This window comes from Carcharhinus amblyrhynchos, chromosome 12, assembly GCF_965287045.1.
Source record: "Carcharhinus amblyrhynchos chromosome 12, sCarAmb.v2.hapA, whole genome shotgun sequence".
Taxonomy (NCBI): domain Eukaryota; kingdom Metazoa; phylum Chordata; class Chondrichthyes; order Carcharhiniformes; family Carcharhinidae; genus Carcharhinus; species Carcharhinus amblyrhynchos.
The window spans coordinates 29479150-29504865 of NC_137335.1; the positions used below are offsets into that span (position 1 = coordinate 29479150).

Below are 25716 nucleotides of genomic sequence, written 5' to 3' on the forward strand. Positions count from 1 at the left end.
GTGCACGAATCGCAAAAACCCAGTTTGCAGGTGCAGCAGGTGATCAAGAAGGCGGTCTTTATAGTGAGGGGGATAGAATATAAAAGTAGGGAGGTCTTGCTGCAACTATACAGGGCACTGGTGAGGCCGCAACTGGAGTATTGTGTGCAGTTTTGGTCCCCGCATTTGCGAAAGGATATATTGGCCTTGGAGGGAGTACAGAGAAGGTTCACCAGGCTGATACCGGAGATGAGGGGGTTAGCTTATGAAGAGAGATTGACCAGACTGGGTCTGTACTCATTGCAGTTTAGAAGGCTGATGGGGGGGATCTTACAGAGACTTACAAGATAATGAAGGGGCTAGATAGGGTAGAGGTAGAGAGATTCTTCCCGCTTAGAAAGGATAGCAGAACTAGAGGGCACAGCCTCAGAATAAAGGGGCACTGTTTAGAATGGAGTTGAGGAACTTGTTCACTCAAAGGTTGGTGAATCTTTGGAATTCTCTGCCCATTGAAGTGGTGGAGGCTACCTCGTTGAATATATTTAAGTCACGGGTAGATAGATTACTGATAGACAAGAGAATTAAGGGGTTATGAGGAGAAAGCGGGAAAGTGGAACTGATTCACTTCAGATCAGCCATGATCTTACTGAATGGTGGGGCAGGCTTGAAGGGCTAGATGGCCTACTCCTGCTCCTAGTTCTTATGTTCTTATGCAACAGTTGGATGGAGTGAAACTGTGAATCGATGTGTGGAATAGGCATCCCAGCAACCCACATACACAGCTTATTGGTGTAGGGCATGTTCAGATCCCGTATGACCAGTAATTGAGGTGCTTGCGAAGAAATGGCAGCCAACTTGCAGTTATACCAGAAATCTAATGTCCTGATTTCTTTGCTTGTGTCTCAACAAACTATTCAAGGATCATGTTCACGCAAGATGGGTGTAGAAAAAACATTGAGTGGAAATATGCATGCTACCCCACTTAGTGTTTTGTCATTAAATTGTGAGATGCTATTGACACACAACTATCATCCATTTCTTGGAAAATGTGAATATCCAATTCAGTGGATGGAGAGGATGGTAATTTGTTGTGGAGAATGATTCTGAAACTGAAAGCATCACGTTTGATTCAGAGTGGGATTCTTTTGAATATACCAAAGTCAAGAGTGACACAAGATACGTTTGATGAATTCTTTCTGTTGGATTCTGAAGATGCTGAATTTTAAGCTTTTATGAAGTTGTAATTGTAAATTAATGAATTCCCTCATTACTAAAATGTGATGCATTAATTTGAATAAGTGGTGTTACACACTTTTTCACCATTCAAAATGGCACCAGCAGTCCACATTTAATACTGTGAACAAACTGACCCCTATTTCTGCAAGGATTTTTTTTCAGGCCTCAGAAGGTCAACTTAAATGCCTTGCTCTATGATGTTTATTTATTAAATTTTTTTATTCCATTCTTAAAGCTATAAAGCCAATGCGTAGTGTGGATTAGGCAAGCCTAAATCTATTCCCTCACTTGCTCCAAAAATCAAATTCAAATTGAATCCAATTAATGATTTCCACAAGAGAGACTTAGAAGATCCAAGCTGACAAGAAAAGACATTGCAGCTGATCTTGAGTTGATCTGTCTTTTACTAAGATCAAGCCTGTGATCATTGACTCTCCCCTGCTAGGCATTTATATTGCTGCTCAGGATTTTTTCCAATAAATGGACCAGTACCAAGCTAATTGACCTGTAATTACTTGTTTAATGGTGAAGGAATAAACCCTGGTACAATGCTAGCAATCCTCTAGTTATTTGGCACTGTACGCAACTAAAGCGGATTGGAAAATGATGGTCAGAGTTTCTGGTTTTCCTTCTGTTGTTTCTCTTAGCAGTCTCAAATGTCTTTTATTCAGGACTGATGATTTGTCTACTTTCAAGGATGTTAAACCCTGTAATGTTTTGCTCTCTTTCCCCCTCTCCATTTTTACACCACCCAATATTTCACACTCCTCAATGAAAAACATACATTTATTTCCAGTCTTTTTGAAGATGAAATGTTCAATGAATACTTATGTTCTTATGTTCTTAACTGTTACAGAGATGTTGGTGTGCAGCCTTTTTGTTTGTTACAATTGCTCCTTTCAAGTCACCAGGCCAAGCTTGAGTTCTAAATCAGCTGTTTATTACTAGCAAGGAGCCCAGTATGCCAAATGGTGGTGAGCCAAAGCCCTGAGTACAATTAAAAGGGTTGCATTTGTATAGGAGTTAGTTATGTCCACTCACACCTATTGTGGTTAAAAACCAATTTTGAACATCTGCATAATTATAATATCCCATCAGTGTAAAGGTTTGAATATGCCAGCTGATCTAATTTATTATCCTTCCAAGTTGTCCTTAACATCCCAGCTTGTGCCTATGTTTGTAGATGCAAATTATCTCTCCCATGTCCTGATGTCTGATTGAATGAATTCTTTGAGACTAGGAGTTTTTGTTAAATGAACAAACCTATATTCTGGGATTGTCTCCCTTGTCACTAGGCCTTGATGCTTATCTGGTTCTGCTTAATAAAGACTTGTAGTTTTTCTCATTTGCAGCTTGTGTGATTATTAATCTTTTCAGCAATCATGTCCACATCTTCCACTTCCCCACACAAGTTACCATTTTGGTCTCTAATTGACTCATCTGAATGATTACATTCAGATTCTTATGCTGTTTATTTGGATGTACTGTTCCCTGATCATGTTTAGCTGCAAGCAACAGCAGGAAATCTACTTTGAATTTGCCATCAGTTGCATCTTAAAGTAGCTGATGGGAGTTATCCAAACAAATCAATGATGGTTGTCACCAGCGTTTTCTTCTGTCACGGTGGGGGATCTACTGGAGATTTACTTGGTATTTGTCTGAAGTATTTCCAACAAAAGCACAATGTGACACTAAAATACTGAGCTTATGTTCTCAGCTGCATTTTTAAGTTGCTGAATATAAATATCTGGCCTACCAATCCATGAGACTCCAATCATCTTCAATGTGTTATAGTTAGAGATATGTGTAATAATGCAATAGACTGATACATTGCAGAATGATGAACAGGGAGCTACCAATTAGTTATGCAGTCAAGTATTCCCAATCTTTTGCATTCCATCAATGGATGGTAAGTAGATGCCAAGAAGGGAGGAACTCTTGACAATAATTCCATCTGCTATGATCACACTCATTGATAGCTGATTAAAGATTACCATTGCAATAGTGTGGGAGCAGGTTGCATGTTCATCTACTCACTGTTATTAGGATGTTGCATTGGAAAGAGCTAAAGGGAAGTAAGAGTTAATTTAAACAATGAAAGGCAAATGATGTATGCTAATACCCTTTAAAGCCCAAGAGCAGGTGAGGCTTAACATGTAATCGCGGTTCTCCATATATAGAAGCATTTTAAAAAGATTGCGAACATCCAGAGGAAATTCTGCTTGGTTTTTGAGAATAATCATAAACATGAAGTAATGTGAAAGCTAATGGGTACAGCTAATCCCACACTTTGCTATCACCATAGTAACGTTGATCATTTCAGAGATAATGTTGCCCTCAAGGTTATATTTTTACTAGTTCTTGCAGACTCAATGATTTCTTGGCCCCGTGAATATAGCTATTACTAAAATAATGGATTCTTTAAATCAGTGATTTTAATTTACCATGAATTCCCATGATGTTTGGTCTAAAAAGATATAATTTTTCAGACACTTTGTAAAGGTTTTTTGGAAAACAAACCGATGTGATTAATTATGTACTAGTAATTACTATGGTTCATTAATTCAAAGGCATCAGCGGGATTCTTTAGACTACATCTGTCAATTCTAATGGCCATTTCCTAGCCAGTCAACTGGCAAATGTGTGCCAAATGATCAATCATAATTTCGAGGAAGAATAACAAGCACATAACTCAATTTAAACTGGAAAAAAGTAGCAGAGTGGATTAATGGGCATCAGCAAAAATTGTCATTCTATCATCACCCACAAAGCCACCAGACTCTCCAGGCAGTGTTTTACGGCCTCGCTCCTCAAAACCGTAAAATCCTGCCTGAGGTCAACGGCCATTCCATGGTCCGCCCCTTGCCAGTACAAAGGCAAATTTAGTATTCTATCTGAAGATGAAAATTTGTGTTTGCCACCTGAATTAGACAATTAACATCACCCTTTTGTCACCTATAATGAAAAAAGAATGCGTGTAGATTGGTCTCAAATGGATAAAACAATGATGAAGTTTGACATACTAGCAATCAAACCATTACCAAGATTGCTTTATAACTGTCCTTATAAAGACCACTGTACATGAATTGATAGTTCACTGTTGTTCCATCTTGTATGGTGGATGTAACGAGATTAAAGCACAAAGCTCTCCCTAGAGCGAAGTTTCAGAACTGTGTTGTCATCCATACAAATGAACGTGGCTGCAAGAATTAACACAAGGTATGGAATTTGAGACCAAGAGGACTCTTGGGTGGTATGGTGGCACAATAGTTAGCACTGCTGTCTCACAGTACCAGAGATCATGGATCATCCTGCCCTTGAGTGACTTTGGAGTTCGCACGTTCTTCCTCGTATCTACATGGGTTTCCTCCAGTTGCTTCAGTTTCCACCCACAGTCCAAAGACATGCAAGTTAAGTTGATTAGCCGTGCTAAAAATTGCCTCCTGGAGTCACAAGATGTGTAGGTTAGCAGGTAAATACCTGGGGATACAACAATAGGGCCTGGTTAAGATGGTATGTCAGTGTCAGTGTAAACGCGATGGTCCGAGTGCCAGTTCCTGCACTGTAGGGATTCTATTCTATGACTGTATTTGTCTAGGACATGTTCAAATCCCATTTCATCAATGATGTAGTCAAGTGATGCAAGATTGGCCAACTCCATGGCAGTAATCCCCAGCAATCTTAATGTTTACCCCTTGGTTGTGTGTATATAAATGTCAAAGCCAGTATTTGAAAGATGCTGACCAACTGGATGTTGGAAGCAAAAAAAAAATTCAGAAGGGCAGAAATATGTCGGCACCCTCACTAGTAACTTGTGTTGATGAGCCATAGATGCACAAATTTCACATTATCAAAAATTCATTTCATTAACTAGGAAGATCTAAACAATGTTCTATATCCTGGTGACTGAGACCAGTTACTCCATGGTTCAGATGGTGATCAGTGATTTTGAAGAATTTTAATATAAAGTATTAATTTGTTATATGGTTTGTAATGTTTAAAAATGATAAATGTTACTGGCCAACAAGGGTTACCTGCTTTACATACTCTTGATTCAGCTCAACAGCCCAACAATTAATGGTTAGCATACTCTGAAATTCAGAAATGATGTCCCTAACTAGCTCTTGTGAAGAAATATCTTAGTTAAGAATGTGGGGGGGATAGAATTAGACTTAATATAAAAATGGCTTTATACAGTGAGCAATACTTTAAAACAGTTCAAAAGATCTTAACTGCCTTCAAAGCTAACCTTCCCCTTTTCTGCTGAACAATTTATGATATATTTTAAACTTTATAAAATGCCAGTAATCCTACACAATGTTTTGCTTTCTCTTGGTGTGTACTGAGATTGAAAACAGCTGGTTCTTTAGGCCTGGCTTTGTTCACATTGTTTTCTGGGAGTTCTAACTAGCTATTGCTGCCTTCTGCTGGGAAATCCAAACATGGATTTAAAAAAAAACTTACAAATATATCCCTCACATAGGTTTCAATCTCTCTTTAAATACATTCTTTGATCTCTCAATTGTCACCCAGTCTGCATCAGAATGCTGATTCTGAGAATACATTTTTTTAACTTTAGCCCTTAGTGAGTTTACTTTTTTAAATCTTTTCTTTACTTGTACCATTTTTACAACCTGCATATATTCTCCTTTACCCAAAACAACCTAATCAGATCTATTCCTGTTATTATCTCATGTAAACCTCTGAAGTCCTTTCTAGTCCATTACCATATAGTTTAGATTCTATCACACTCTCTTACTCATTGCCATACAAATTGCTTAAGAAATATGACAAGATATCATCAACAGAAAAATATTAGTTTTTGTTTTAATACACAGAATACATCTATTTCAAACTCAAAGCAAGTTGGGATTAAATTGAATTGTGGTTGAAACACTAAGATTATAAGTTTGAAAAATAAGGTCAGTCACAGAGGTATACAGGACAGAAAAGGACCTTTGGCGCATCATGTCCACGCAGATCAAAAGCAACATCTAACTATTCAATCCCATTTTTCAGCACTTGGCCCACAGCCTTGTATGCCTTGGCATCGCAAGTGTACGTCTATATACCAAAATGTCTGAACAAAATAGATGGAGAGAAACTGTTCCATTAGCAGAATGGTCAAGAACCAGAGGGTACTGATTTAAGGTAAATGGCAAAAAAATTAAACCTCTATCTCCAAGGAGATTGAAGGCAGTAGGCACAATGGAAACCACCACCTGCAAGGTGGCATGAGGAAAAGCATATTTTATATAGTGCGTAGATAATATCTGGGATGCAATGCCAAAAAGAGATTCAGGTAGATTCAATCGTGTCTTTCAAATAAGCATTAGATTAGAGATGGATAGAATCCCTACGGTGCTAAAGGAAGCAATTCGGCACATTGCATCTGCACCAACTCTCTGAAAAAGCGCTTCACTGAGGCCTAATCCACTGCCATGTCTTTGCAACCTCATGCATTGATCATCGCCAGTCCACCTACCTGCACATTTTTGGACACAAAGGGGCAATTTATAATGGCCAATCCACCCAACGTGCAAATCTTTGTACTGTGGGAGGATACTGGAAGCTCTGGAAGAAATCCATGCAGATGCTGAGAGAATCCCACACACCTGAGTCTCTGGTGCTGTGAGGCAGGTTGAATAATTACCTAAGACAATTGGCAAAACTATGGGGAAAACGATGTTGTGTAGAGCCAGCATGGACACTGAGCCAAATGGCATTCTGTGCTTAACCAAAGAGCAATTTTGCCCTTTAGTAACCTCAGTAAACATTGCAACTTTGAACACTTGTACTTTTGAATAATCTACCCATCAAAGAAACAGAAACCAATCACAATATTGAGATGATGTGTGATAAACATTAGAATTTATTACTTTTGGAGTAGTTTGAGGGGAGGTCTTCAAATGAACCTAGTTCCTTTAACATGTTAATTTTTGCCAGGTGGTTATTTCTTCTGGTATACTTAAGCAAGTTGCAGGTACATTAGCATGGTGATTGTTACTGTACGAGTAATCCAGAGCTGTGGGCTAAGATCCAGAGACATGAGTACAAATCCTACCACAACAGCTGTGAAGTTTAAATTTAGTCAAATAGATCGGGAATCAAAATCTAGTACTGTAATTGTGGCCATAAAACCACAAGACTTAGTTTTATTTCACTAATGTCTTGTAGGGAAGGAAATCTGCTGTCATTGCCTATTTTGGCCTCTGTGTCCAGAGCCACAGCTATGTGATTGACTCTTAGCTATCTTCTGAAATGACCGAGCAAGTTACTCAATAGTAGCAAACCACTACAAAAACATCTAAAGACCAGACAGACTACCTTGCATCAATATAATTATCAGGCACAGTAAAATCACACATCCAGGCATCCCTGCAGAATCCTCGCTGCTAAAATTTGGGACTATGCCAAAATTGGGAGAGTTTTAAGCCAATGTTCTAAATTCCTCCATTACCATCTTTGTGCATGCCCTGTCGCACCAAAGGGCCAGGTCACCAAAAGTGATGACATGTTACCTGTATTTGCCACTGCCTAAGCATCAGTAAACCCTCTGGGTGTTGGTTTAGTGGTAATGTCATTGGAATAATAATTCAGAGGCCTAGATTAATATTCTGGGAACATGGATTCAAATAACACCAAGACAGCTGCTGGAATTTAAATTCAGTTAATAAGTCTGGAATAAAAAAATAGTCTCAGTATTAATAATCATAAAACCATTATTGATCGTCATAAAACCTCAGCCACTATTGTCCTTTAAGGAAGGAAATCTGTCATCCTTACCTGGTCAGGCCTATATGTGACTCCAGAGCCACAGCAATGTGGTTGACTCTCAAATGCCCCCTGAAATGGAGGGCAATTAGGGATGGGCAATAAGTGCTGGTCCAGCCAGCGATGCCTAAGCTGTAAAAATGAATGAAAAGATAAATAGCCTAGCAAGCCACACGATTGTATCAAAGTCACTATAAAGTCTACAAAAAGGAATGAAACTAGACAAGTCATCTGCATCGATCTGGGCACCAGAAATGACAACTCCAAATCCAGCCCTGTTGTCCCTACAAAGTCCTTGCTGACCTCTGCATGCTTGTGCCAAAATTGGGAGAGCTCCCTCATAGACTAGTCAAGCAACAGCCTGACATAGTTACAATCACTGAATTGTACCTTGCAAATAATGGCCCAATGACAGGGCAGACCCATCAAAAGTGGTGCCATAATACTATACAGTCGTAAGAAATTGTGCTCCATGGCAGTTTGTAACATTCATTCTGATCCCTGCGGGGTAAAACATGGGTGAGGAAACCTCCTGCTGATTACCGCCTATAGTGCATGACTTTCCTCCTCCATTCGCTGCAATCTACCTGTTGCAGATGCATCTGTCCATAACAGTGTTGATCCTCTGCTCAGTCCTTGTGGAGACAAAGTTTTGTTTTCACATTGAGGATACCCTCCATTATGTTCGGTGGCACCACCACTGTGCTAAATGGAATAGGTTAGAACAGATACCACAACTCAAAACTGGGCATCCATGAGGTGTTGTGGGCCATCGGCAGCAAAATTCTACCTAACCACAACCTGTAACCTCGTCCTGATGTATCCCCTACCCTACCATTACCGTCAAGTCATGGGAATTAATCCTGGCTCAATGAAGAGTGCAGGAACAACACCAGGCATACCTAAAAATGAGTCGGTCTGGTGAAGCTATAACAGAGGACTGCTTGCGTGCTACATAGCAAACCACTTAATTTGCACCCCATCCATGGTTTTTCAGTATCACTTTACAAATATTATGAATTGTTTTTACAGGCAGCCCATAAAGTACTATCAGAATATGGGAACCCAGAACTTCAAATGCTTGCTGTACTTGCCCAGGAGGGTAGGGTATGGAAGAGCTCTGTACTTGACAGCATTTTCTCCCAGCAACCATTGGAACAGGAAAAAGGTAGGATATCAATGAAATAAACCTTGTAACTTAATTTTAATTTGCACCATGTTTTTCTAATTTGTTTACTGTGATGTGGTTTATTTGGTTAAAAACCATTAACTTGCCATCCAAAGGTTACCTTTGATAACTCGGTAACATTTGTAGTGTTTTCTTTGATTTTTGTGCTCATTGGTTTTTAAGTTTAAGATAATTTTAGTGTCACAAATAGGCTTACAGTAACTTCATTGCAGTGTTAATGTAAAAATCGCCTAGTCGCCACACTTCAGCATCTGTTTGGGTACATTGAAGGAGAATTTAGCATGGACAATGCACCTAACCAGAATTTCTTTCGAGCTGTGGGAGGAAACCGGCATTCCTGGAGGAAACCAATGTGCAGAATCTGCACAGTGACCCAAACCGGGAATCAAACCTAGGTCTGTGGCACTGAGGCAGCAGGGCTAACCACTGTGCTACTATGCCAGGGAAGGGGAAATAAAATACTTGATCATCAGCTTTGGAAGCTGAGTGTTTGCAAGCAAAGTACTTGGATCACAGGAAATTTGTTTGCAGATATAATGAGCAACAGGAGGGCAAATAACAACTCCTTACAAAGGAGTTGAAGCTAAAGAGTAAAGAAATATTACTAGAACAAAGAAAATTACCCCACAGGAACAGGCCCTTCAGCCCTCCAAGCCTGCGCACACTATGCTGCCGACTGAACTAAAACCCTTTACCCTTCCAGGGATCATACCCCTCTATTCCCATCCTATTCTTGTATTTGTCAAGACGTCCCTTAAAGTCACTACTATATCTGCTTTCACTACCTCCCCAACAAGTTCCAGGCACCCACTACTCTCTATGTAAAAAAAAACTGCCTCGTGCATCTCCTTTAAAACTTGCCCCTTGCACCTTAAACCTGTGCCCCCTAATAATTGACTCTTCCACCCTGGGAGAAACCTTCTGACTATCCACTCTGTCCAAGCTTCACATGATCTTGTAGACTTCTATCAGGTCGCTTCTCAACCTCCGAAGTTCCAGTGAGAACAAACCACGTTTCTCCAACCTCTCCTGATAGCTAATGCCCTCCATGCTAGGCAACATCCTGGTAAATCTTTTCTGTACTCTCTCTAAAGCCTCCATGTCCTTCTGGTAGTGTGGCGACCAGAATTGAACACTGTATTCCAAGTGCAGCCTAAGGTTCTATAAAGCTGCAACATGACTTGCCAATTTTTAAACTCAGTGCCCTGGCCGATGAAGGCAAGCATGCCATATGCCTTCTTGACTACGTTCTCCATTTGTGTTGCCACTTTCAGTGACCTGTGTATCTGTACACCTATCAATACTCTTAAGGGTTATGCCATTTACTGTATATTTCCTATCTGTATGAGACCTTCCAGAATTATTCATGTCCTTGGTGAGATCATACATGGGATGCATATAGCTTTGGACTCCTTAAATAAGGAAAGACATTCTTGCCCTGGAGGGATTACAAAAAGTTTCAATAGACTGGTTTCTGGAATGAGGGGTTTGTCCTATGTGGAGAAATTAGATAGACCTGCGAAAGCACTGAAATGCTGACTCCATGGAAATTTCCTAGGAAGTTTGAACTACCGCTGGGCAATCTTCCTCCTACATGGGGCCCACTGCAAAAGCCTCTGACTCTGATACGAGTTGGAGAATTTGTACTAGTCCATGTGAATTATCTGAATTGTTAACCAGGAAATGTTAGACAGTAAAATCATCCTAGTCTAACTCCTGAGTAAATTAAATTACCTTTGATCAGTAACACTATCCCACCTGACTACTGTACCTACCCGTAACCCTGCACACTTACCATGGATAATCCACCTAACCTACACATCTTTGCGCACTAAAGGACAATTTAGCATGGCCAATCTATCTAACCTGCATACCTTTGGACTGTGGGACGAAGCGGCCGGAGGAAATCCACACAGACCTGGAAGAATGTACAAACTCCACTCAGATAATCACCCAAGGCCAGAATTCCACCTTGCGTCCCTGGGTGCCACCACGCTTTTCAATTGCATAATGTCCTCAACTTCCTTAATTAGTCATGGATGATGTGCTCTTCTTAGAGCCTTTCTTTATCAATTGATTAATTCACAGTGAAAAATCTCCTTAAACATCTGCCATTGATTCTCTACCTTCCTACCCTTAACCTCTTTACAGTCCACTTTAGCCAACCCTGTTTTCACATTCCAGTAATTATCTTCATTTTAGCTCAAGACACTAGTTTTTAGACCAGATTTCTCATCCTCAAACTGAATGTGAAAATGATCTGTTATGATCACTGTCGTATTCAATTTTTTTGGTAAGTTCAAACTCACTGTTCTGATATCATTATCTTTCTAACTCTATTTTGCGTCTACTCTTGCATCCCCCTTATAATAGAGTGGAATTTTGCGCCATTCCTAGTGCACTGTCCCTAATTTCCATACAAGTTTAATATAGATTTGTTTGAAATCTATCTGGAATTGAACCCTGGAGACACTTGCTGTATGTTTTTTTTAATGGCTTTGTTACCTACATTAATTTCATTTTTTGAGATTTGTGTATTTCTATCTCTAAATTCTTTTAGTCATATACCACATTTAAACTCCTGTTTTCCAAGGAGAATGCAACCTGTTAATTTTTGCAACCAAATGCAATCTTACACTTTGCATATTAAAAATAATTTGCCAATTGTTAAGATATCAGAGCAGAAACTGCAAAGTATGTTACGAAGCCCGACTAGACCCCAACAGTTTTTCTATTTTGATATTGATGTGAGGATGAGATTTTCATCCCCAATTGTGATTCTAATGGCACATAGTTTTTATCAAAACAAATTTTATTTTAACTATAGTTTACACATAACAAATGAGTTGTAGAATCATAGACTCATACAGTGCTGAAGAAGGCCATTCGGCCCATTGTGTCTGCACCCAGTCCCAGCCAGGCACTATCCCCATAAGCCTGACACTAAGGGGCATTTTGGTGTGGCCAATCTGTGTAACCCACACACATTTGGACTGTGGGAGGAAACTCACGCAGACATGGGGAGAACGTGTAAACTCCACATAGTTAGTGATTCAAGCCGGGAATCGAACCCAGGTCCCTGGCACTGTGGGGCTGCAGTGCTAACCACTGTGCCACCATGAATTAGCTTAATTTTTACTAATTGAAATACTTAAACATGACAAGTTACTATTTTTGACTGCTAACCCATCTCTCTTAGTTCCAATTCAAGGAATATCCCTCTTAGACTTAAACTCTTCTTTAAAATCAGTTAGCAACACACTTACACTTGTGCTGGTAGATGGGCTACCAGTTTTTGAGCCTCCAGAAGATCTCTGGAGAGAGAGAGAGACTTATTTATTTTAGCAGGTACCAAACAGCAGCTTCCAGAGAGACAGAGACATCTTGCTACTTTCAGAATGAGGCAGAAACTGATTACTTTTTTCCCTGTAATTTTAGTTCCTTCCATTAACACATGACTGTCTCTGTTAATCAGTCTAATCAGAGCCTACTCTGAAAGCCCAGGGGAAGAACCAAAATAAATAAAGTTGCATTTACTCAGATTAAAACAAGCATTTCATTAGCTAAGATCAATTACTAGCTTGCATTCTCGGCATATGAGCTGCTGGTATGGACAAATTAGCACCATGTCAAACAACTGAATTTTAAACATACCTCCTACAATAAACATGATATAAATACATTTCTTAAAGCATGGTATCCTCTCTCCTCCCACCTTTTAAAAAAAATCAACCAACAATATGTAAGGGTGGCTTCATATTTTAAAAATCTATAATTCTCAAACCTCTGTATATTTCACATTTTATTAAATCCAAGCATACAAATGTAACAATAGTGTGATCCAGTTCAGTGTTTCTCTTCCAACATTGAACATTCCTTTTTCTTTGATCAACATTATAATAAATTAACAGCAACCACATTCTTTTTTTTTCTTGAGACACTGCTGTTGTTCAGCTGGTGCCTCTTTCTTTTCAGAGGTGAGCTTCAGTTCTTGATTCTGCTTTGATTCCAGGTTCGAGCTCAATTTTGTTGCCATAATTGTAAATTAATTCTGGTAATGTCCTCAGAGTTAGACAGGATTTGCAGGATAAAACTTTATGTTCAATGCAAACTGGCACAAATCACTTTGGATTTGCTTTTAATTGCCTTAGCTGAGTCCAACCAGCTCTTTTCATTTTGAGTCCCAAAATATCAAAATCTTTTGCAGAAGATTGAAACGCTCACAGACTTTGTCAAAGAGAGCACGTGTTCAGGGCCATCCAGAAGGGTCATTTTATCCCTGCTGCCTTTCTTGTTAACTGGCTTTAGTCCTTCTGTCAACTCCAACTCTTGCAAAATGGTATGCACAAAATTATTTTCCACGTCTTCCATTGTACATCTTTCTGTCCTAACGTGGTTTTTTAATTCCTTTTTGTTCTGGATCATCATAATCATTTCCTGCCTATTCTTTGGCAAAGATATATAGCAGATTGGCTTCTTTGGTGTCAGGATTTGTCATAATTATGGTTTTAGCGGTCATTTGGCAGTTGTGCTGTTGTGAAAACCACTGTAATTTACTTGAACAACAGCTATGAACAGTACTGTTTCTCTGGGTGTCCATGTCTATGCAAGCTGTTCAGATTCATTATCCCAGCAGTTAATTTGGAATGATGGTACAGGTTCATTAAACAATCTTACTCCATGTCATTGCCCTTTTCTTCTGCTTCTGGTAGTAAAATGCTTCTGATCCACGGTCTCCATCTTGAAATCACATATGACTGCTGACTGATCTACATTTTTCCTCTTGTAGATGTTAAGCTGTTGTTGACGGTCCTGCAGTTTATGCTCAGGTAATTTCAACAACTCAGGAACAGGCTTCAAACCAGGAGCTTTTCTTGCAACTGTCTCCACTTTCCTTATTCATATCCTCCTCCTGCTTTCCTTTCTTATCAAAATATCATTTGAGCATACTAACATAGGACACTGAGTTTTCCTTCCATCTAGTGTTCTTTATCAAAAATTCACCTCGCTCAATTTTCTTTTGATTTGATAAGGCCCACTAAAACTTCACTAAAGGTTCACCTACCACTGGTGATAAAATACTAATACCCTATCTCTGCTAACATAGCTACAAATTTTTTATTTCTTATCCGCTTCTTTTTCATAACTTGCCACTTTTAAATGCTGTCTAGACAACTCAGCAACACTAGTTAATCTCCCTAAAGGTTGACACAGTCCAACAATGTGGTCCCAGAATGCTGACTCACCAATTCCTCCTTGAACAATTTACATGGGCCTTTTAACTCATGACCAAAAGTCAATTCAAATGGACTGATTTTAGTCGGTTGATTAGGCACACCTCTAATTTCAAAGAGTACAAATTGAATTCCTTTATCCCAATCCTCTGAAGAATATTAACTATAAGCCCTTAACCTGGTACTTAAAGTTTGTTGCCACCGTTGCAATGCTGCCTACAATTCTGGATGGTATGCTGTTGATTTAAATTGCTTTACTCCTAAGCTATCCATAACTTCCCTGAATAACTTCAACATCAAAGTTGATCCTTGACTTGATTGGATTTCTATGGGTAGTCAGTGTATGGTAAAAAATTAAGTAATTCCTCTGCAATCCTTTGAGCTGTAATACTAGGTAATGGAGTAAGAACATAAGAAACGGGAGCAGGAGTCGGCCATCTAGCCCTTCGAGCCTGCCCCACCATTCAATAAGATCGTGGCTGATCTGAAGCGCATCAGTTCCACTTTCCCGCTTTCTCCCCATAACCCTTAGGTTTCCGATAGACAGGGGAATTATCTACCCGTGACTTAAATATATTCAGCGAGGTAGCCTCCACCACTTCAACGAGCAGAGAATTCCAGAGATTCACAACCCTTTGAAGAAGTTCTTCCTCAACTCTGATCTAAACTGCCCCCCCCCGCCAATCTTGCGGCTATGCCTTCTAGTTCTGCTACCCTTTCTAAGCGGGAAGAATCTCTACCTCTACCCTATCTATCCCCTTCATTATCTTATATGTCTCTATAAGATCCCCCCTCATCCTTCTAAACTCCAATGAGTAGAGACCCAGTCTATTTAGTCTCCCTTCATAGGCTAACCGCCTCATCTTCGGTATCAGCCTAGTGAACCTTCTCTGCACTCCCTCCTATATCCTTCTGCAAATGCAGCGACCAAAACTGCTCACGGTACTTCAGCTGCGGCCTCACCCGTACCCTGTACAGCTGCAGCAAGACCTCCCTGCTTTTATATTCTGTCCCCCTCGCTATAAAGGCCAACATTCCATTCGCCGCCTTGATCACCTGCTGCGCCTGCGGACTGGGTTTTTGTGACTCATGCACAAGGACCCCCAGGTTCCTCTGCACCGTAGCATGCTGCAGCTTTTCGCCTTTTAAATAATAATCCCTCCTACTATTATTTCTGCCAAAGTGGATAACCTCATACTTGCTAACATTATACTCCATCTGCCAGGTCCTTGCCCACTCGCTCAGCCTATCCAGATTCTCATCTGAATCTAGTAGATACATCCATTATGGTCAACAAATACTGATTCCTATTTTTTGTTTTAGGGAGAGTTGCCACTCAATCAAATAGGACCCTCATAAAAGATTCTTCAAATGCCAGAATGGGTATTAAGGGTGCTGGCTTGATTACTGCTTGAGGTTTTCATATTACTTGATGTGTGACATGTATGGCAAAATTCAACTACAGCCTTATGCAGTCCAGGCTAATAAAAATGTTTCTATATTTTTGCTTGAGTTTTCCTTATTTCTAAATAACCATATATACTACTGCAACATTACTTTTCTATAACCCACCGTTAATACAATTTAATGAATTTCTTCCCATTTTTCATCTACCTAAATACATAAAGGTCTTCAGTTCCTTTTAAGACATTGTTTTTAATTTAATAACACTCTGGTATGCATTGAGATTCTTCTTCTTGTATGCTTATTGGTGCAAATGCTTTATCTCTATTCCTTTCTGTTGTAATCCTGCCAACTTTCCCGAACTAACCTTGAGTGACTGTTTATGCAGAGTTTGCACATTCTCCCTGTGTCTGCATGGGTTTCTCCAAAGGCTCTGGTTTCTTCCCACAGTCCAGAGATGTGAGAGTTAGGTTGATTGGCCATACTAAATTGCTGCTTTGTGTCAGGGGGACTAGCTCGGGTAAATACATGAGGTTATGGGGATAGGATCTGAGTGGGATTGTGGTCAGTGCAAACTCAATGGGCCAAATGGCGCCTTCTGCACTGTAGGGTTCTGTTGTTCTATATTCACTTCATTCTCCATCTGTACTTGTTCTTTACCAACTATTTGGTTAAAAAAAAGGTTTCAGATAACTGAACCTCAGTGTCCTTATCTTTACTCTTTGATTTCTCCTGACTCAACCTGTGGCTTTGTCACCTTGTTTTCATACAGTTGGGATGATTTCTTTAGCACTTTGGTTTGATTTTCTGCTAACATTTCAACTACAGTAGGCATCACTCCCACCTGTTGTTATCCAGGATAAACTGTATCCCTAACAAAGGTAATTTCTCGATTACTCCTACCATCACTTAACTTTTCAATGGACTCTCCAAACTTATCTTACATCATGGAAAACTACTCTTCTCCATGTATGCAACACACTACCACCTTTTCTGGTAATATTCCTTCCAAACTGTATACTCTTCATCCCCATAACTCTTAAAATCTTCTCTTCTTGTACATATGAGTAAACCTTACCCACACAAATAACTCCTTTAAAGAGATCTGGTACTTGCTTATCAACCAATCCCTGACCAAGCTGTACATTCTTTTGTACTTCTTTGGCTTCAACCATAGTTTCCTTTGCTACTTTAACAAACCCCACTGGCTTATCCTGTTTTACCGCTCTGTCTTCCCAGTGCTTTTCTGAAGCCATCAACACTGTGATTTTATGTCCAACTTTATTACAATGAAAATATCTGAGGTTTTTTGTTTCTCTTCCACCTTCATATGTTTACTTTTTAATCTGAGATAAACTAACCTTACTATCCCCGAGATCCCCTTTTGCCACCTGAAAATTTCTCTATCCCAAGTTTCTGGCCTCACAGATTGAAATTGATGTTGAAATCCAAACCTTGATTTATGAACTAATTCATAATCATTTGCTATTTTTGCTGCTACTCTTACAGTTTTACTCTTTTGCACTTCTAATATTTCAAATTGCAATTTTCTTTCCAATTCTTGAAACTCTAATTCTCTGCCTTTATTGCTTTTACTTCTAATTCAAACTGTTTCATTTCCTTTTTCTTTTTTCCCTTGCCTTTACCTCTAATTCAAGTTAGAAATATTTCTTGTTGCAATTTAAACTGTTTCAATTTTAGTTGCATTCTGGCCAATTCCAATTCAGTGTATGTTTCTGGCATTTTTAAATGCCGAGCTATCGCTGCAATTATCTTGTCCTTCCTCACCCTTTCAGACAAATTCAACTTAAGCTTACTTGCAATCCAAAAGCTTTGTTAAACCTTTTGTTAAACCACTCTGAGTGACTTCTTCCACGCCAGGAAAACTTTAGCCATGGCAAGAGCCATTATTCCTATTTTAACTTACCGAATGCGACATCTGAAAAAAAAACACCCAGTGCTCAACACCAACTGTCTTGAGCTCAATAATCGTAAACCAAACGGAATTATAGTTTTTAATCCCATAAGAGCCCCCACATTTTGTTAGGGTACCAGAGCAGAAACCCCAAAAGCCTGACTCGACCACAACAGTTTTCCTATTTTAGCATTAGTGTGAGGATGAGGTGTTTCATTCCAGTTGTGATTCTATTAACACACTACGAAGCTTTTATTAAAAACTTTATTTTAATAATACAGTTTAACTATAATGAATGAATTAGCTAAACTTTTACCAATTGAAATACTTAAGAACATAAGAACATAAGAAATAGGAGCAGGAGTAGGCCATCTAGCCCTTCGAGCCTGCCCCGCCATTCAATAAGATCATGGCTGATCTGTTGTGGCTCAGTTCCACTTTCCCGCCCTCTCCCCATAACCCTTAATCCCCTCTCTTATCAAGAACCCATCAACCCGCTTCTTAAAAATATTTAGCGAGGCAGCCTCCACCACTTCAACGGGCAGAGAATTCCAGAGATTCACCACCCTTTGAGTGAAGAAGTTCCTCCTCAACTCCGTTCTAAACCGCCTCCCCTTTATCTTGAGGCTGTGCCCCCTAGTCCTACTGTCTTTTTTGAGCGGGAAGAGTCTCTCCACCTCTATCCTATCCATCCCATTCATCATCTTATACATCTCAATGAGATCTCCCCTCATTCTTCTAAACTCTAACGAGTACAAGCCTAGTTTATTCAGCCTCTCCTCATAGCTCAATCCCCTCAACTCCGGTATCAGCCTAGTAAACCTCCTCTGCACTCCCTCCAGGGCCAAAATATCCTTGCGCAGGTGCGGCGCCCAAAACATGATCATGATCAGTTACAATTTTTAATTGCTAACCCCTCTCTATTAGTTCCAATTCAAGCAATATTTCTCCTATAGACTTCAGCACATCTTCAAGATCAGTTAGCAACACACATGCTTATGTGCTAGTACATGGGCTACAGTCCTTGAATCTCCAGAGGACTACCGGAGAGGGACACTTATTTCTCTTAGCAGGTCCCAAACAGCAGCCTCCTGAGAGAGACAGAAACACCTCTTCTTTCAGGACCAGTCAGACTCACTACTTTTTTCCTTATAAGCTTAGCTTCCCCCCATTAACGCATGACTGCCTCTGTCAATCAACTTAATCAAAAGTCTACGCTGAAAGCCCAGGTGAAAAATCCAAATAAACAAAAATGTATTTACTCAGATTAAAACAAGCACCCCATTAGTTAAGATCAATTATCAGCCTGCATTCTTAGCATGTGAGCTGCCTAGTTCAGACAAATTGGCACCATGTCAAACAGCTGCATTTTAAACATATCCCTTACAAGAAACATGATTATAAATACATTTCTGAAAGGCACGGTATCATCACACGATGTATGTGCTTTGTATACTTTAGAATAAAGAAAATTACAGCACAGGAACAGGCCCTTCAGCCCTCCAAGCCTGCACCAACCATGTTAAAAACCCCTATTCTTCCAGAAAGAACAATAAAAAAGCTTCGGGTGTTATATGAAAGCTGCTTTTAAATGCAGGATTAATCGCTGTTAATATCTAATTTCGTGCTCCCAAGTAGCCTGTACTGAAGTGGTTAATTTTAACCAAAGTTTCTATGTCTAAAGTTGCAAATTACGATTACGTTTCCATTTTTGACCTTGTGCTTCAACAGTGACAGCAAATTCACCAGTAACAAATAGTTTATACAACAACCAAACAATGAGCACTTGAAATTCATTCCGAAGCAATACTGCAATCAGGTTTACAAGGCCTTCCCAAATTGCAGCATACCAGTTTAAAAAGATGTTTTTAAAATTTAGTTAATCTGTTTTCTTCAAATTGCTAAGTACTTTTATGATGGACTTGTATCATTAAAAACATTCTGTTCCAAGCTAGATTGGTTATAATTTTATGCATACATGGCAAAATTTTGCTCTACAACATTCCTCACGGTTCCCATCGGAAATCCTTCAGAAAGTGTGAAACTTTGATCAGTTGCTTTCCAGAATTTAGCATTTTGAATTTTAGAAAGCTCAGCAATTAACTGGTTTGTAATGCAACAAGTAGTTTTCAAATCACTCATCACCACCCACCCCTCCCCAATCACTGCAATGCACCTCAGTATCTACTCCACAATTGGGCATCATCTGCAAATTTTCAAGTTATACTTCAAATTACTGAGTCCAAATGTTTATGCACATAGTGAACAGTGAATGTTAATTAACATTTGCACATTTTCTGGGTGTGACGTGGTTCGCACCATTTAAAAGGGACCAGGAAGATTGCACACTGTTTTGTACTGGGTGCAAATCGGATTTTTAGCTTTGTACGCTATTTTCCTTGCTCACCACCATTTGCACCAGGCATGGTGAGGTCGTAAAATTCCACCCAATATCTTTAGACTGCCTGATGAAATGAAATGCAGCAACTAGTGTAAAATAGGGAAATCAACAGATCACCTAATATTGAAATGGAAGTGAAGCAAGCAATATGTAGCAAGATCTACACTGAGTGTAATACATAGAAAAATCATGGGAGCGTTCAATTTCTTCTAAATAAACTGGCAAAAAATTGGGAAAGGGATAAAGGGGAAAGGGAAACTTGAGTCTTCACAGTGTAAATAGGACTCTTAATATTTAAGCAAGGAATCACTAGGAAATGAATCATGGCAGATAGATGTTCCTCTAGGCCTTATCTATATAATAGTAATCACAACATAGTATGGGTTAAGATAAATTTTGAGGCATAAAAAACATAGGTTGGTAAAAAAGCTAATTTTGAGTGGATGAGAACAGAAAGAGACAAGATAAACAAAAAAAAAGCAGTGGAGGATACATAAGCAGAATGTATTTCTCAATCATCTTTTTAAGAACCAACTAGCCAATAATGAAACATCGCAGATGAATTAAGTGATAAGGATGAAAATGAAACTGATGCAAAGGGTTCACTCCAAGTATATAAACACAAGCGATGATGGCGAAAGGAAATATTAAGTGTTAGGAAAGGAGTTTTATAAAATGAAAAGGAAAGCATTATGAAAATAAATGAACCCCAAGCTTCTTGTGCACGCCACTGGCTGGGAAAAGGCTGCACACACGCAATTAAGCTTTTTTCGGGCTGGGTTCAGCCTTGCATGCCTGCTCAAACAAATGTTGGTCAGGCGATCTGATACACAGTACCTTTGCAGTGAATGTGCTCCAGGGAGCAAGACAAGGGAGGAGGAAAGGGATGTTATTCCAAACCAGGGAAGGGGACACAGAGGGGTTCCAGAAAAAAGTCCCAGGTGAAGGATAAAGGCAGAACACAGGAATAGGTTTAAAAAAACTCTGAATTCAAGAAAACTCTGCATGGTGCAGTATTTAAATGAAGCTGCCAGACCTGCTGAGACTTTCTCCTTGGGCATGAGAAAAGCTCTGTAAATCTGAGATGGAAGCCAAAGGTGATGATGCTGTTCTGAGGAAAGTTGGGGAAAAATACCCCTTTAGAGCAATGCTGTTCTGCCTAGCATGACCCAAAGATTTGCAATTGTGCGAGAAGAGTTTTTTTTAATTCACTTGTGGGACATGTGCATTGCTGGCTGGCCAGCATTTATTGCCCATTCTTGGTTGCCTGAGGGCAATGTGGAGTCAACCACATTGCTTGGCTATGGAGTCACTTGCAAGCCAGACCAGGTAAGGACTGCAGATTTCCTTGAAATGGTTTTATTGTCATCAGTAGATTCTTGATTCCAGATTTTTTTATGTTTTGAATTTAAATTCCACCATCTGGATTTGAACCCAGGTCCCTAGGACATTAGCTGAGTTTCTGGAATAATAGTCTATAATACCGCTAGGCCATTGCTTCCCCTCACGCTTAGTGTGAGATTAACTGGATTTCCATATCTTTAGTGAGCTTGGCATGCCACCACCCCCCTCCCCCTCCCGGAGGCTTCCCACCTCGCCACGTAACTTTGCGCCGGTGCCAATTAGTACAGGTCTAAGTGTGGCTCAGGCACAGCAGTAGCAAAGGAGAGTTAGGAGGTGAGTACTACTGAGTACCAACTCCAGTGGGGGAAGGGGTCAACTACTGCCATGGGGTGGGGGGATTGCATGGCCACAGGGGTTTGGGAGCTTGGGCTTGTCTGGGGGTCCACAGGTCTTGAGCCATGGCTGGCTTGGGGCTCATGTTGTGTGCATTCCCCCTGGCCGCTGAATGACCTCCAAGGGGTTGCATACGAGGTTGAGTCAAGTTCCAATTCACTAATGCCACATGGTTACCCTGACATTTATCTGCTGGACAGGCTAGATGTTTTATTGTGAGCATTCCATCCCAGGCCCATTCACAGGAACAAGCACCAAGTCTGGTAGCTGTCGTCCTTGTAGTGTTGACACCACTCTTCAGACTACATGAACTCTGCAGTGCTCCCTACAAGGCCACCTGTCACATGAAAGTCATGAGAGTGCTTCTTCAACTGTCATTCCCAGAAGCCAGACATCCAGGTGGGTGCATGCAAGTCTGAGCTTCAAGGGTTCCTAATAGGAACCCTCGCAGCCATCCTTATGCTCTATATGAACGCCTGAGTGTGGTCCCCAGTCAGTCACAGGCTGCAGGCAAAGGCCTGGGATCTCGGGGGTCCACACCTTGAGGTGAGGAGGACTATCCATCTGGAGGGGCAGACTCACGCCACACTAGTAAGACAAACAAGGCCAACCCAGGCTTGGGGCCACAGCAGGAGGTGAGGGGGCTGCTGGTTGGGGCCAGGATCCAGCCACCCATCAGCCTAAGGTGAGGGCCAGAGGACCTCAGAGACAGAGACCCGATTCTACGGGGCACACATGTCCTTCAGTGGGCTGCTGGACTCCATGTGCCGCTGCAGGAAACAGTGCAGCACTTGTGCCAAATTAGACTTGTGAAATGCTTGGTTTCATTGGTCAGAAATTGGAATGTCTTGTTGAAGTTATACGTGACATTGGTACGGCCATACTTGGAACACTGTGTGCAAGTCTAGTCACCCTATTATAGAAAAAATATTATTAAACTAGAAAGAGTGCAGAAAAGATTTACGAGGATGCTACTGGGATTTGATGGGTTGAGTTACAAGGAGAGGCTGGATCGACCATAAAACATTAGATAGAGGTCATGGATAGAGAGGTGGACTGGTGGTGTTGAGATGGCGGCGCGGGCTCGTTGGGCCGAAGGGCCTGTTTCCCGGGCTGATTTTGTTCTTTGACTGGGACTTTTTTCTCTGGAGCGTGGACGGTTGAGAGATGATCTTATAGAGGTCTATAAAATAATGAGGGGCACAGATCAGCTAGATAGTCAATATCTTTTTCCAAGGGTAGGGGAGTCTAAAACTAGAGGCATTGGTATAAGGAGAGAGGGGAGAGATGCAAAAGTGTCCAGAGGGATAATTTTTCTGGAGTGTGGTGAGTGTCTGGAACAAGCTGCCAGAGGTGGTAGTAGAGGCAGATACAGTTTTGTTTTTTAAAAAACTTTTAGATAGTTACATGGGTATAGAGGGATATGGGCCAAATGCGGGCAATTGGGATTAGTTTAGGGGTTTTAAGAAAAAAGCGGCATGGACAAGTTGGGTCGACAGGCCTGTTTCCATGCTGTAAATCTTTATGACTATGATTATAAATCCTTGCGGACCTAGCACCCCATTGCCATGAAAGTAATGGCAGCCCTAAACCTGTGTGTCCGGGTACTTCTAGGGCTCGAGCCAGGTCTACTGTGTCATCTTGTGGTCATCATTGGCATGCTTTTCGACGTGGACCAGGCCCAACAGGATGCCTGGGCTGCAGGCTTTTGCCGCTGTCACCAAGATGCCCCATGTGCAGGGGACTGTGGATGGCATGCATGTCGCCCTGAGGGCCCCATGGAATCAGTGAGTGCCCTTTATTAACAGGAAGGAACTCCACTCCATGAACGCCCAGATATTCTGTGACCACCTGCTGAATATCATGCATGTGTGCGCACACCACCCACTCGGGGATTGTGCACGATAGTTATACCTTCTAGAGCTTGGACATCACTGTGGTTTTGAGAACCACCCCAGGTTACAGAATGGTTCATGTTGGACAAGGGCTACCCGTTGCAGTCATGGCAGATGGCACTAATGTGAAGGCCTGAGACCAAGATAGAGACCTGTTAATATGAGGCCTATGCTGCCATCCAGTCCGTCGTTGAGCAGTGCATTGGGCTCCTGAAAAGATACAGTTCTGCTGCCTAGACCGCTCTGGCAGCGCTCTCCAGTTCAGTCCCGGAGGTTCTCCTGCATTGTCGTGGACTGCTGTACACTCCATAACCTGGCGCAGTAGCTAGGCGGAAAGGTGGATGCCCCTGCAGAGGAGAGGAACCATCAGAATGTGGAGGACAAAGCCAAGAAAGAGCTGAAGGGTGGAGGACAGGTGGCGGGAAGTGTTCAGAGGGCAGAACGGTGAGGGAGGCCATCATTACGGCAAAGTTCATACACTAGGAGGCATGGTGTCCTGCAGTTCCAATCCCCACCCCTGAAATAAAGCATGAAACCTGGCAGACCATGTGATGTGAACATAAGAAATAGGAGCAGGAGTAGGCCATCTAGCCCTTCGAGCCTGCCCCGCCATTCAGTAAGATCATGGCTGATCTGTCGTGGCTCAGCCATGATCTTATTGAATGGTGGGGCAGGCTGTGATTAATGTGACCTAGGCATTGAAAACAACAACAGCAAAATCAACCCTGTCAACCTATAAAGCCCTCCCTAGGTCTGGGATCTTGTGCCAAAATTGGGAGAGCTATCTCACAGACTAACCAAACAACAAATCAAGCACAGAGGGTGGTTACTGGGCAACAACGGGAACGTGCTTTATACACTCACAGTTCAGTTCCACAGCCCAGCTACCCAACCACACAGTCAACATGTTCTGAAATCCAGAAATTTATGTCCTCACCATCTTCTCGGGGGCAATTAGGAATAGACAATTAATGCTAGTCTAACCAGCTATATCCATATCCCATGAATCAATAAAAAAAATCCAAAAAGCCAGTTGCTGAAAGATAGAGTTCAAGAGCATTTCATAAGGTGCTAGATTAAAGATAGTTACAGAAAATAAAAGATGTAGGAGGTAACATTGCATGGATAGAAGATTGGCTAACTAACAGAAAAGAGTGGGCATCTGATAGCTGGGTAGCTCTTTTGGGAGCCAGGGTAGACACAATGGGCCAAATGGCCTCCTACTCTGCTGTAAAATTCTATGGTTCTATAAATGGGTCTTTTGCTGGCAGGAGGTAACAAAGTGTTCCACATGGGTCAGTGCATTTCAGCTTATTACAGCTTATACAAATGACTTGGATGATAAATTGTGAAGAGCACAAGGCTACAAAGGACTATAGAGAAGTTAAGTGAGTGGCCAAAGATCTGGCAAACGGAGTGTAATTTGGAAAATATGAAATGGTCCATTTTGGCAGAAAGAATAAAAAGTAATGTGAGAATCAGAGGGATCTGAGTGAGTGCATAAATCACAAAGCAGATTTATCAAATAATTAGGAAAACTAATAGAATATTATATTTTATTGTGAGGGGAATTAATTACCAAAGTAGAGAGGTTCTGCTTCAGTTATACAGGGTTCTGGTGAGTCTGTGTACAGGATTGGTCTCCTTATTTAAGAATATAATTTGGGAGGCACAGTGGTTAGCACTGCTGCCTCACAACGCCAGGGACCAGGTTCAATTTCTGGCTTGAGTCATTGTCTGTGTGGAATGTGCACTTTATCCCTTCGTCTGCATGGGTTTCCTACAGGTGCTCTGGTTTCCTTCCACAGTCCAATGATGTGTGGGTTAGGTTGATTAGACATGCTAAATTGCCCCTTCGTGTTGGGGGATTAGCAGGGTAAATGCTGGGTTTAAGAGGGATAGTGCCTGGGTGGGATTGTTGTCAGTGCAGACTCGATGGGCCGAATGGCCTC

The 25716-nt window shown here is 40.9% G+C and overlaps 1 protein-coding gene across 3 annotated transcripts in view; it reads left to right on the top strand.

Moving 5' to 3' along the window:
* Positions 1-25716, top strand: part of LOC145350880 (zinc finger protein 292-like) — a 197240-nt gene that overhangs the window by 118265 nt on the left and 53259 nt on the right. For all 3 annotated transcript variants that reach the window (XM_080200293.1, XM_080200295.1, XM_080200294.1), the window contains one exon: positions 9022-9157. In XM_080200293.1, the coding sequence (XP_080056419.1) occupies positions 9022-9157 (136 nt within the window). The remainder of the gene's footprint in view (positions 1-9021; positions 9158-25716) is intronic.